Source organism: Elephas maximus, chromosome 1, assembly GCF_024166365.1.
Source record: "Elephas maximus indicus isolate mEleMax1 chromosome 1, mEleMax1 primary haplotype, whole genome shotgun sequence".
Lineage (NCBI taxonomy): Eukaryota > Metazoa > Chordata > Mammalia > Proboscidea > Elephantidae > Elephas > Elephas maximus.
The window spans coordinates 12,523,551-12,536,719 of record NC_064819.1 but is presented as its reverse complement, the minus strand read 5'-3'; the positions used below and the strand labels follow the sequence as shown (position 1 = coordinate 12,536,719).

General features: G+C 45.0%; 1 protein-coding gene across 5 annotated transcripts in view; it reads left to right on the top strand.

Moving 5' to 3' along the window:
- ILDR1 (immunoglobulin like domain containing receptor 1) overlaps positions 1-13,169 on the top strand; it is a 35,913-nt gene that overhangs the window by 5,803 nt on the left and 16,941 nt on the right. For all 5 annotated transcript variants that reach the window (XM_049877831.1, XM_049877804.1, XM_049877821.1 and 2 more), the window contains exons 2-3: positions 11,006-11,176; positions 12,554-12,703. In XM_049877831.1, the coding sequence (XP_049733788.1) occupies positions 11,006-11,176; positions 12,554-12,703 (321 nt within the window). The remainder of the gene's footprint in view (positions 1-11,005; positions 11,177-12,553; positions 12,704-13,169) is intronic.

Sequence of the window (13,169 nt, the reverse complement as noted above, 5' to 3'; positions counted from 1 at the left end):
TTGCTTTTCGTCTAGCCATACTATATTGGTTAACTTTAATGTTTATTTTCTAAATTTTTAGAACACTTCAATTTGTCCCAAGCAGTTTATCCTGTGTTGCGTGAGTTGTTCTTTAATTCAGAAAATATTTATTGCACGCTATGTGCAAGGCAGTGTGCTGGCAAACAAAAACAGACATAGCCTTGGCCCTCATGGGCTTATGGTCCAGAGGGGAGATGGACATTAGCTAAATAATCACACAAGAAAATGTAGAAATACAAGTGTGATAGGGTCATGGAAGAGAGATACTAGGTACAGCAAGAACATAGAAGCCCTTCCTGAAGAACTGATGCTTGGGTTGAGACCTGAGAAATGATTATTCCAAACCAAAGCCATAGTGTGTGCACGACCACTAGAAAGGAGTTCAGTGAGTGTGAGGGTTGGGAAGAAGGCCATTGTGACATTGTGAGGAAAGGACCAGATATGCATGGCTTTGTGGTTCATAGTAGGAGGTTTTGTGTTTCTCCTAAGAGTAATGGAAAGCTGCTGGAGGTCTTTAAGGGGGAGGAGTGGAAGACTGACATGATCAGATTTATACTTTGGAAAGCTCACCCTGGCAGCAGTGTGGAATCCTCATAGAGGGGAGCCAGCCTGTACGCGGGTGCCAGTTAAGCAGTTGCGGTGTTGGGCTGGAAAGGATGGTAGCTCGTACTAGGGTGGTAGTGAAGATGGAGAGAGACGGATAGAAACATTCCAGAAATAGATAAATAAATCCAATTTGCTGATGAATTGTACTTGGAGAGTAAGGGAGAGAGAGAGATGTTAAGGATAGCTCCCAGTTGTCAGTCTTGCCCATTCAATGAGATGGGAAACATGGGAAGAGATCCAGGTTTGTATCGAAGGATGGTGATTGGGATTTTGGACTTGAATTAGCATTTGAGTCAACCAGGAAGAGATATTAAGAGCATTTGGAGATTTGGTCCTGTCTAGTCTCTTGTCATACAATTAAAAAAAAAAAAAAAACCATTGCCATCGAGTCAATTCCGACTCATAGAGGCAGTAGAACTGCCCCATAGGGTTTCCAAGGAGCACCTGGTGGACTTGAACTGTTGACCTTTTGGTTAGCAGACATAGCTCTTAACCACTATACCACCAGGGTTTCCACTATATAATAGTAGGATTTAATATTCAAAGTTTTAACAGTTCTGAGCAGTCCTACAAAACTTACTGTGTTTACTCGTTTATTGTCTGACTCTCCCACAGAGAGCATAGGTTCCAAGAGTATAAGAACTTTGTCGCTCTTGATCACTACTGTACCTCTATCATCTAGCACAGTTCTTGGCTGATGGTGAGTACTCAAAAAATGGATGAATGAGAGACCCAAAGGTCCATGGCATATAGAAATTTGTCATTCTGGTGAGGCCCAAATTTCCACATGCTCTGAGATTAGTGCATGGGGACAGGGATGAGTCACTAACCTGGGTGACTACCCACTTTGGAAAACCCCGAGCATCTGTATCACAACCAGGTCTTGTTGCCTTCTCCCCCCAATAACCAAAGGGATGTTAAGTTAAAACCACCTGAGTAGATTTTTCTTTTTTTTCACCTAGTATATTATCAAAAATTTTTAAAAGATTGACATTTTCCCCTGTTGGAAAGGTTGTGGTGAAACATGGAACTGTCGTACGTTGTTGATGGAAACATAAATTCGTTTCCTCTAGTCTCTGTTAAAATGTAAAAAGCTTATTCCTTTTGACCTAGCAGTCTGACTTTGGGAAATATGCCCTGATGGAATAAAGGTATGCATGTGAAGAGATAATAATATAAGATATTCACTCGAGCATTGCTTGTCATAGTGAAAAATCAGAAACGGCCTAAATATCCATCATTAGGAAAATGGGTAAATGAATGAAATCCATAAGTGGATTTCCATGTGGCCACTGTTATGGGTTGAATTGTATCCCCCCAAAAGATATGCTGACATTTTAACCCCTGGTACCTATGAATGAAGGAGCCCTGGTGGTGCAATGGTTAAGCACTCGGTTGCTAATCAAAAGGTTGGCAGTGGGAACCCACCAGCAGCGTGGTGGAAGAAAAGACCTGGTGATCTGCTCCCATAAAGATTACAACCTACAAAACCCTATGGGGTAGTTCTACTCCATCACATGGAGTCAGAATGAGTCAGAATCAACTCCATGGCACCCAACGACAATACCTATGACTGTGACCTTGTTTAGAAATAGGGTCTTTGCAAATGTTAAATTAATATGAGGTCATACTGGAGGAGGGTGGGTCCTAATTCCTCCTGAGTGATGTCCTTATAAAAGAGAAGAGACTCGGAGAGACAGACAGAGGAAAGACAGTTACGCAATGATGATGGAGCTACGCTATAGCTGTAAGCCAAGAACTGACCACCTGGGACCACCAGATGCTAGAAGAATCAAGGAAGAATCTTCCTCTAGAGCCTTTGCAGAGAGCATGACCCTGCTGACACCTTGAATTCAGACTCCTAGACTCCAGTAATGTGAGGCAATAAATTTCTGTTCTTAGAAGCCACCTAGTTTTTGGTACTTTGTTACAGGAGCCCTAAAAAAACTAATACAGTTACTAAACAACAACAAAGAAAAGATCTATGTATACTGATATAGAATATAATGATAAAGTATTAATTTGAAGAAAAAACGAATTTGCAGGTCAATGTACATGATATGATTTATTTAAAAAAAAAAAAAAAAGGAAAAGCTGTGGAAGGATGCACACCAGATTGTCAACGGTAGTTACCTCTGGAGAGTGGAATTGATAACAAGCAAGGAAGAACTTTTAGCTTTATACCCTTCTCTATTGTTTGAAATGTCTTATTTTTAAAAATTTATTTTATACCAGGAAAGAAAATTTTCCATCAAAAATGGTTAGAATAAATTTGTGGCTATTCTTAAGTCTATGAATATCCTTTAAAGGGTTAAACCTCAACCATTCAGAAAACTTATTCAGGAAGCAGGGCGGTACAGTGGGAATAGTGTAGGTTTTGGAATTTTAGAGGTCCAAGTTTTAAATCATAGTCCCTGGATGTCATGAATGGTCAAGCGCTGAACTACTAACTGAAGGTTTGGCAGTTCAAACCATCCAGGAGTGCCTTGGAAGTAAGGCCTGGTTCTCTGCTTCCGAAAGGTCACAGCTTTAAAAATCCTATGGAGCTGTTATACTCTGCACACGTGGGGTCACCATGAGTCAGAATCAACTCAAAGCAACTAAAAACAACTTTAAATTTAGAGGATGGTGGTGGTTCAAGTGGTAGAATTCTCACCTTCCAGGTGGGAGAGCTGGTTTCGATTCCTGGCCGGTGCGCCTCAAGTGCAGCCACCATCCATCTGCCTGGAAGCTTGCATGTTGCTTCGATGTTGAACAGGCTTCAGTGGAGCTTCCAGACTCAGACAGCCTAGGAAGAAAGCCCTAGCAACGAACTTCTGAAAAACCAGCCAATGAAAGCCCTCTGGATCCCAGCGGTTCGATCCCACTGTGCACGGGAGCACCATGAATCAGGGCTGACTCAATGGCAGCTAACAACAAGAAGTTTCAGTCTAGCCACGGGGTTTTAATCATGTTACTTAATCTCCTATACAATTGAGATAAAATAAGGCTTATCTCATGTCAAAGGTTAAGTGAGATAATGTTAGCCCTAAAACCACGTCTAACAATACAGCAAGTGCTCCGTGTAAGTCAGTTTCCTTCCCAGGGTAGCCCGTGCTCAGCACCACCCTGAGCCTAGCACTGTTGAGTAGCACACACCAGACCCTTGTTAAACATGCGATACCTGGATGTGATTCCTCCCCCCACCCCACCTCGATGCTCTGTGCCTCCTCTCCTTTCCCAAGCCTCTCCGGTACTTCTCGTCCGTTGCTCATTGCCAGTATCTCTTCCCCTCGGTTCCTCTCATATTTGCACTGTTATTTAAGGAAATGTTACAGGTACCGATGGCAAATATACTTGGGGAGATAACTTACTCAGACGTCAACTCTGATAGGATTGAACCTGTGTACTTTTTGTTAACCTGCTTTTGTGGAGCAGAGGTGCCCCTGCACCTGAAAAACCCTCAGAAATAGAGAACGTCCATCACTGTCAGTGCCAGGTCACTGCCTCTGGCCAGATCATGATCACCTCCCTGCCTACCGCCCCCTCCAAGCAGGACCCTGAATGTGGAAAGGAGAGGAAAGGTTGTCTAGTCCTCCAAAACCAGTTCTTAGTTTAACAAACAAACAAAAAAAATAGCTTTGCACCTGCCGCCCTGTGCTGTGTGGATAATATGTTCTAGGAACCATAGAACGTCTTGGCCAACCTGCTACCACACAGGGAAGACAGACTGAATAAATAAATGTACAAAGATATCCATGCATTTGAGAACACATGGCATTTAGTTGTAAAAATTCTCTTCTTTCATTGATGTGTTTTCCTTCTGCTTTACTGTAGGGCGGTAGTCCCCGCTCTGCACAGTAGTGCAGCCTTGGAAAGTACCTCATGCGAGAAAACAGAGAATCCGCTTCCCCTTCTTTCCTTCCCATGAACTTTACTATCTCATCTGAAGTTACCTTTCTGCTCCTAAATGAAAGGTCTCTCTCCCTGCATCTCCCACAGAGGAAGTAACCTATGAATGGGTTTGCCAGGGTACAAAGCTAAACACAGCTTTTAAAGCGTTTAATGCACCAATTTGTTTTGCAAAGACAAGACAGTAATAATAGTTTATATTTGTATCATTTTGTAATTCCTTCGAAATGCTTTTATATGCTGGGTCTCAGTTGATTTCAGTCTCTTAAGGGAGTCACAGGAAGAACAAATGGTAATGATAAAAAAAATGATAGCTGATGTTTATTGAGTGTCTACTATGTGCTAGGCAGGCTGCTAAATGTTTCACATTATTATCTCATTTAATTAACATCATAATCCCATGAGGCAAGTATTATCATCACCCCAGTTTGGCGTATGAAGAAACAATTGTAGTTTGGAAATCATTTGCCAGTTCTTTTAGCTGAGGTAAGGGGGCCAGAATCTGAACTCAGGAAGTCAGGCTCCAGAATTAAAGTTTTCAAGAGAAAGGGAAAGAGACACCTAGGAGATTAGATGTCAATGAGTTGGGGAAAAGGAAATGCTATGAGAGGAAAGTATGAGAGGAAAGAAGGCTGAGCAATAGAAAGAAAATTTAAGAATCTGGAAATGTGGCTGTTAGCTTAAAAGAGTAAAGATGCAACCAGGATGTGTATAATCAGGGGATTTATATTTTTGAACCTGCTCATGTTTTCAGCCCAGAACCTGCTGCCATTGGCTTCTTGAAAAGCTTGACCTGCTTAGTACTGCGCATACCCAGTAGAGTTAGTTTAAAAGAGAAGTTGACACTTGTTAGCTGCATTTGTTCCTAGGACTGCTGTAACAAAAAGGACCACAAACTGGGTCGTTTAAACTGACAGAAAGCTATTGTCTCGCAGTTCCGGAGGCTAGAAGTCTGAATGCAGGGTGCTGGCAGGGCCGCGTTCTTTGCGAAGGCTCTGTCTCTCCCTCTTCTGGTAGCCCCAGGCAGTCCTTGGCTTGTAGCTGCAACATAGCTTCACGTCTCCCTCAGTCACCACATGATGGTTTTACCTCTATGTCTCTTCTCCTTTATGAGAACACCACTCATATTGGATTAGGACCACTCTGCTCCAGCATGACTTTATGTTAACTGATAACATCTTCAAAGACCCTATTTCCAAACAAGTTGGTGTTCACAGGTACCAAAACTGTTGAAAGGACTTAAACGTATCTTTTTTGGGGGGGTGGGGGTGGGGGGACACAATTCAGTCGTAACATTATTGGGCACATAGGGGATTGGCCTATTCTTTCTAAACTTCTATGCCACGTGAATGAGCAGGGCTGATACCCACTCCAGGGAACTTTGTGAGGATTAAAGACAATGTAACCGCATCACCTGGTACACAGTGGGTGCTGGAGGCCAGCAGCTGTGACTGAGAAGGGAGCAGAATTTGCTGGCTATTCAGTACCTCTTCTCCTGGGACCCTTTCCCACTCTCCCTGTGTGTGTGCGGCAGGGTGGGGAGCAGGAGGTGAAGTTCTGGGAACTCTGTAGGATGCTGTGAGGTTGGCAGACACCTGGGAGGCATGTGAGTGAGCTCAACATGGTCAGAAGGTCTGGAAACCTGGCACATTTCAAGGCTTGAAGTTTGTACAAGGGGTGAAACAGAGGTGAGGAGAAAAGGAATACCCAGGCAACCAAACCAGCGCTGACGTCAGTAAGGGTGAGTTGTGTCACGCCGGATATGGTTTGCCCATAATAAGCGCATTCATGTAAGGAGAGCTGACTGTGTATTTGATAAGGAAGGTGATCATCTTGTCCCTATTCCCTTCCTCAGGGTGTCAGATTCAACAGTCTTCAAAGCTACCTCAACAGCTTCTGGCTCCAACCAAATTCCCCAGCAAACCCACTCGCCCCAAGTGCTCCACCTCTATACGAGTGATGTTGAACTAGAGCCCTTTTAATAAACTGCTAATTAGGTCAAATTACCATTCATCCAAATAAACAATATGCAGGTAATGAATCGTGGTGTCCAACTGCTGCCAGTGTATTTTAATTATTGCTCACACGGCATGGCCCCCAAGCTTTTGAATAGCAGACATCTTCCTTTATTTAAAGAGTAGCTGGGCAGAGTGACAAGAGCAGTGCTGAGGGGCAGAACCTTGACTCTGACCCCTTAGATAAGAGACAACCACAGACAAGTCACTTAATTTTTCCAGGTCTCAGATTTGCTGTATATGAAGTGGGCACAGCTTGTCTTCTCCCAGTGTGTAAGAGAAAATACTTTCCAGTGCAATGTGAACCGAAGATTTTGTTTAAACCACAAACCAGTGTTCTCCTCTCTATTCTGAACTGTATGTGTTGCTGAACAAAATAAGCCGGTGTGGACTGTGGTACTCCTTTCATTGTCAGAACCTCAACTGTAGCTGTTGCTGCCACTCGGTTAAAGGTGTGGTGGGTGAAAGCTCCTTGGTTTCTTTCAGGTCAGTTCTGGGAAAAAAGGGATGGTGTAGGGTGGGGGCAAGAATACAAAAGCAGGTTACAAAATAAAGAGCCTGGGTGGTGCAAGAGGTTTGCGATGGACTCCTGACAGAAATGCAGAAGAAAGGCCTGGTGACCTGCTTTCCAAAAGATTACAGCCAAGAAAACCCTATAGAGCAGTTCTACTCTAACACGTTGGGTTGCCATGCGTCAGGGGCTGACTCGACGGTAGCTAACAACAGTAACAGTCTTGAGATACTGGTCACTGGCCCTTCCATTCTGATTTGCTGGAATCCTGCAGTTGGTAGACACAGCAGCTATTTGCCTCCCCCGCCAAACTACTCAACATTTAGTCTCAAAATGATACTCTTTTTCCAGATCAGTGCTGAATTTTAAAAAGTCACCCATCTTCCTAAAAACAACCACTCTCACCCTGTTACTCTTCTTCAGAAAAGTCTTCTGTGATTATTCGTCAACTAGAAATAGACACTGGAGTAGGATTTTTACTCTACCCCATTCCCTTGCCTCCCCCTCACCACTCTCGCCCTACCTTTCTTATCCCCTGTATCTCCCATGGAAACCCTGGTGGCGCAGTGGTTAAGAGCTACAGCTGCTAACCAAAAGGTTGGCGGTTCAAATCCACCAGGCACTCCTTGGAAACTCTATGGGGCAGTTCTACCCTGTCCTATAGGGTCACTGTGAGTTGGAATTGACTTGATGGCAATGGGATTGGTTTTTTTTTTTTCTCTCTCTCTTTTTTCTGTCTTCCGTAAAGCCAGTTAGGTTGGTTTCCTCCAGGATCCCCAAGGAACTGCTCCTTCTGACAAGGCTCATTGCCCGCTCCTTTCTTCCTCTTTGAAATAATTAGTTCCCCGCTCCCTTCACCCTTCTAATTTTAATCTGACCTGAGCTTTAGGATCTAGGTTAAATCTCTTCCTTCCATGAAGCCTTCCTCCCCACTCATCTCCCTCTACACTTCTGCAAAGCCTCTCTCCAGCACAGCTGTCGCGGGAACTTCCTCATCACAGCCCTGGAGATGGTTGGGGTCATTTCTGGGGGCCAGAGCCTGACCTGAGCAGCACTTTGCTGTCTCTCCATGTGAGGTGAGAAAGGGGTGCAGGTGCCCATCACAGGCCTCAGAGAACTGTTGTGCTGGCTGTGACCAGAAGGTGAGGCAGGACCCAGAATCAAGCAGCTCTGGCCATCAAGACATCCCATCTGCTCTGTAAGAAGTAACTATAACTGTTTTGTTCATGGGAGGTAAAAACCAGCTACTGTCACGTTGACTTTGACTGTTGGCAACCTCATGTGTTAGAATAGAACTGTGCTCCACAGGGTTTTCAGTGACTAATGTTTTGGAAGTATGTCATCAGGCCTTTCTTTTGAGGTCCCTCTCCAAAGAGGTGGACTCAAACTTCCAGCCTTTTGGTTAGCAGCTGAGTGGGTTAACCATGGCACCACCCATCAAAATGTAGCTGGCTCCACCTGAGAATTCTACTGACGAGACCCCAGCCCGAAGCCCTTTCTCCTGGCCATTGTAATAAGGGAGTGGAGGGAAAGAGACTCACACACACACGGCAGCCACATGTTCCAGGCACCATGCCAAGCACTGTAAGTGAATTACCTCACTGAATTCTTGCAATGGCCTGCTGTGGCTAGTACTATTATCAAACCTATTCATAGCTGAAGAAAAAGAAGCTCAGAGAGATTAAGGAACTTGTCCAATGTCTGAGTAAGCAGTAAAGTTTGATTTGAACCCAGTTGTGTCTGACTCCAAAGCCTGTATTTTTATTTTTGTTTTTTCAATCTGTCCTTCTCAAAGTATGGTCCTCAGACCAGTATGGTCCTCAGACCAGTATGGTCCTCAGACCAGTATGGTCCTCAGACCAGTATGGTCCTCAGACCAGTATGGTCCTCAGACCAGTATGGTCCTCAGACCAGTATGGTCCTCAGACCAGTATATTCGCATCTACTGAAAATTTGCTAGAAATATTATTTCTTGGGCCCTGCTCAAGCCTTACTGAATCAGAAACTCTGGTGACAGGGCTCAGCGATCTGAGTTTTTTTTTTTAATAAGCCCTCCTGGTGATTCTGATGCATGCTCAAGTTTGAGTACATGACACCTTCCCACTAGAAGACCCCCGAATAACTCAGTCTAGAAGCCGTACTAACACAGGGACATTCCAGGAGGATACTGGTTATGTGTGAACCCCTGACTATGCTGAAGTCCTTCCTGACATTTCTGTACCTTCTGGTTTCTCATCGAGGCAACCCTGGGGCTTTAAGTATGTCTGTAGGTTTGGAGGGTAGGGAGAGAGAATTTTTCAAAAGAAAAAGGGAAAACTCTGAATTCGTATCTTTTTTATTTTATTTGCCCTGTGCCTACATTGACCATCTGTAGTCAGTTTCCACTGGTAAATATATTCTTGGTCATTCCTTCAATCGTTTATTCCACAAACATTTGTTGAGTGCCAAGCAGGTGACAGGCATGGTACAAGGTGCTGGTGTTTGAACAGTAGGTTAGAGACAAACCCAGTCAGCCTCAGAGTCTGCAGTAAACAGGCCATCACCAGAAATGTGACAAGTGTTGCTTGGGCATGGGAGGAGACACTTTGGAAATACAGAGCTGAGGCCCCTCTCCCAGGCTTGCAGATTCAGGGAAGGCTTGTTGAGGGAGGTGAAATTTAAGCTGAGTATCTAAAGAATGAATACTAATTAACCCACTGAAGAGAGTTCTATCAGTCAGGGTTTTCCAGAGAAACAGAAAAACGGAATCAATAAACCAGATACAGTCAAGTTGATTCCACCTCAGAGATCCCATGTGTACCAGAGTAGAACTGTGCTCTGTAAGGTTTTCAATGGCTGAATTTTCAGAAGTAGATTGCTGAGCCTTTTTCTTCCAAGGCACCTTTGGTTGGACTCAAACCTCCAACTTTTTGGTTAAAAGCCAAGCGTGTTAACTGTTTACACGACCAAGTACAATAGAGACAGAAAGAGAGTTTAAGGAATTGGCTCACAAGATTGTGGAGGCTGACAAGTCTGAAGTTTGTGGGGCAGGCCCAAAGGCTGGAAACTCAGACAACAGTTGGTGGTGTAGTCTTGAGTCTGAAATCTGTAGGGCAGGCTGATCGGCTGGCAACACCGGCAGGAAATCTGTTAACAGTCTTGAAGCACAATTCCCTCTTCTCTTGAAAACCTCGGTTTTTGCTCTTAAGGCCTTCGACTGATTGGATGAGGATAATCTCCTTTACTTAGAGTCAACTTACCGTAAATGTTAATCAATCAACAAAATACCTTTTCAACAAAATCTAGACTGGAGTTTGACCAAACAAATGTGACCAAGTTGACACATAAAATGAATCATCATAGGAGTGGAGCTGGTGGCCAGTGATATGGAACAATGTTCCAGGCTGAGAAATACACACGTGTGAAGACCCAGAGAAGAGAGAGAGACTAGCACAGAAAGGACTGAAATGAGATCAGATGGCTGAAACCCTGAGTGTGAGGTGAGGCATGAAGGAAAATGAGTCAGGAGAGAAAGGCGGAAGGCAGAGCTGCTGAGCCTCAGATCTGGTTATGAAGTTTGAATTTATCCTTAGGGAAATGGGAAACATTTTAAACAAAGAAGTGACATGAAAAAAGAAATGTATTAGAAAGATTGCTCCATACAAATATGGCCTATTTTAATATTTTTATAGTTGATGGATATTTTATCACTGTCAGTGGACTGTAAGCTCTTGGGAGTGGTCCTTAGCCATTTTTCTCCTACATATCCTCCAGGGTGACTAGTGTAGTCCCCTCCCCACCCCTGCCAGGCCATATAGGAACTCAGGTCTGCCTGTTAGCATCCCCCACCCCAGCCAAAGTCAGGCAGGGGGGCAGTATGTTTTGCTCATTTGCATTGCTTTTATTACCCCATGAACAGAAGTAGGCCACTCCTCGGAGACCTGATCTGATTTCAGCATTGTCTCCTGGCTCTTGGTTTCAGGGTGTCTGTCCTTGCTGGTGACGGTCCAGCACACAGAACGCTATGTCACCCTCTTTGCCTCGGTCGTCCTCAAATGTGACTACACCACCTCTGCCCAGCTCCAGGATGTGGTGGTGACATGGCGCTTCAAGTCCTTCTGCAAGGACCCCATCTTTGACTACTACTCTGCCTGTGAGTGTCCCCTTGCCCCTGCTCTCGCTGGGTCGCAGGCACCTCTGGAAAGTATTATACTTACTGCTTTAGGGATTGGAATTATGTAGGATCACAAATCCTAATAGTGAGAAGAAGCCATAGAGGTCCCTCATTTTATAGATAAACATGCTAAGCCCTGGGTAGGTGAAATGATGTGTTTAAGGTCACACATTATTTTATTTATTTTTAAATGTGTGTCCCACCTTGTTCTAAAATGTTTTAAGACAGCTCAGACATTAAGTAAAAGGGAGAGTAATCCTGCCTCCTGGTCCATGCCTGGTTCCATGTCAGCACACTAAGATGGTGCAGCCAATCTACCACCCCCATCACCTTGGGATGCCAACAAGAACAGACTTCTATACTCTCCAGGATACATGGGACCTTAGGTGTCATTGGTGAAACCTCCCACCCAGGGCCAGCTTCCCTGTACAGACAGCCTTCCTGATGGGTGGTCATCCTCTTCTGACTAGACCCTTTCAGGGATGGAGCACTCACAGCCCCACAGGCAGCCCACTTGTTGTTGGACAACTCCCCTTTAGTTTAGCCAAGTCCTGCCTCTCAGTAATGACGGCCTCACTCATCTCAGTTCTGCATCTGGAGCCGAAGCTCTTCCCTGGCTGCCTCCTCTGCCCTCTCTCAAGGAAGAAGGAATCCAGATCCCTGCAGTCAACCTGAAGACAACCTTTGGAAATTTCAAGAGATGAAATAGACGCCCTGTTCTTAGGAAGGAACTGAGCTTCGTGAGATGAGGAAAAGGAAGGGGGAGGCACGTGCTTTACCTTTGTAGATCTGGGGCCAAGGTCTCACAGTATGGTTTGAGTAGAACCACAAAACTGTCTTAGCCACCACTGAATCTGACGTGGCCCCCACAAGACCCCTCTTTAATTGAGGCGTTGTTTCTTGGGGGTTACTCTTCAAATGCCTGGGTTAATCAGCCATTGGCAGATTTAACAGCTTTCAAACCTTATATTTTAAGAGAAGATGGATGAACTCCATGGGAGCTGAGGCTGGGGTGACTCAGAAAATGAGGCAAAGGAAGTTGGGATGGGAGACAGGGGAGGGGGGTGACCCAGTATTTGGAGATGATGGGCTATGGGAGGGGTTTGAAATCTTCTCAAAGAGTGGTCTTTGGACCGATAGCATTGGCATCACCTGGGAGCTTATTAGAAGTGCAGAATCTCAGCTTCCACTCCAGACCAACAGATCAGAATCTGCAGGTTTAACAAGATTCCCCAGGTATTTGTAGGTTCAATAAAATTTGAGAAGCTTCACTGCTCCAGGCAAGAGTAAGGGCACCTTTCTTAGCGAGAACTTCCCGTTGCTGTGTGACGGCTGTGTCCCCTCTTCTCATCTCAGCATACCAGGCGGCTTTATCCTTGGGCCAGGACCCATCCAATGACTGCAACGACAGCCAGCGAGAGGTCCGCATCGTGGCCCAGCGGCGGGGGCAGAATGAGCCTGTGCTGGGGGTGGATTACCGCCAGCGAAAGATCACCATCCAGAACCGTGAGTGTGGGGGAGGCAGCAGGGGAACTGGAGGTGGGAGGGACATGCAGACACCAGGCCCAGCAGGCTGCGTCAGCTTGGGAATTTACCTTTTTTTTTCTGCTTGATGGTCTACTTGGTCACTGTCATTTTTTGAGGAAAGTGCCAGATTCATAGAATGTTCAGTGCCATCTGAAGTTACTCCCCCGGAAGTTGGTCTGTGGACCAGGGGATGTCCTGCATCTTTGGCTAAAGATCTGGGAGTGGGTGGTTTCCCACTGAGACTTGCTTCTCCGAGATTCAGGACTAAGATGTGGATCTGGCTTCTCTGATTCCTTCCCCGATTGCTCTCAGGGCCTGCTCAAACCACAGGCCCCTTGAGTTCCTCTCTGGTCACTGCTGTTGTCCATATCCAAGGAAATAGGAACTTTCAAGATGGCTACCTGGAGTCCACTTCTTTACTCTCCAGGTATACCTTCAAGGATTC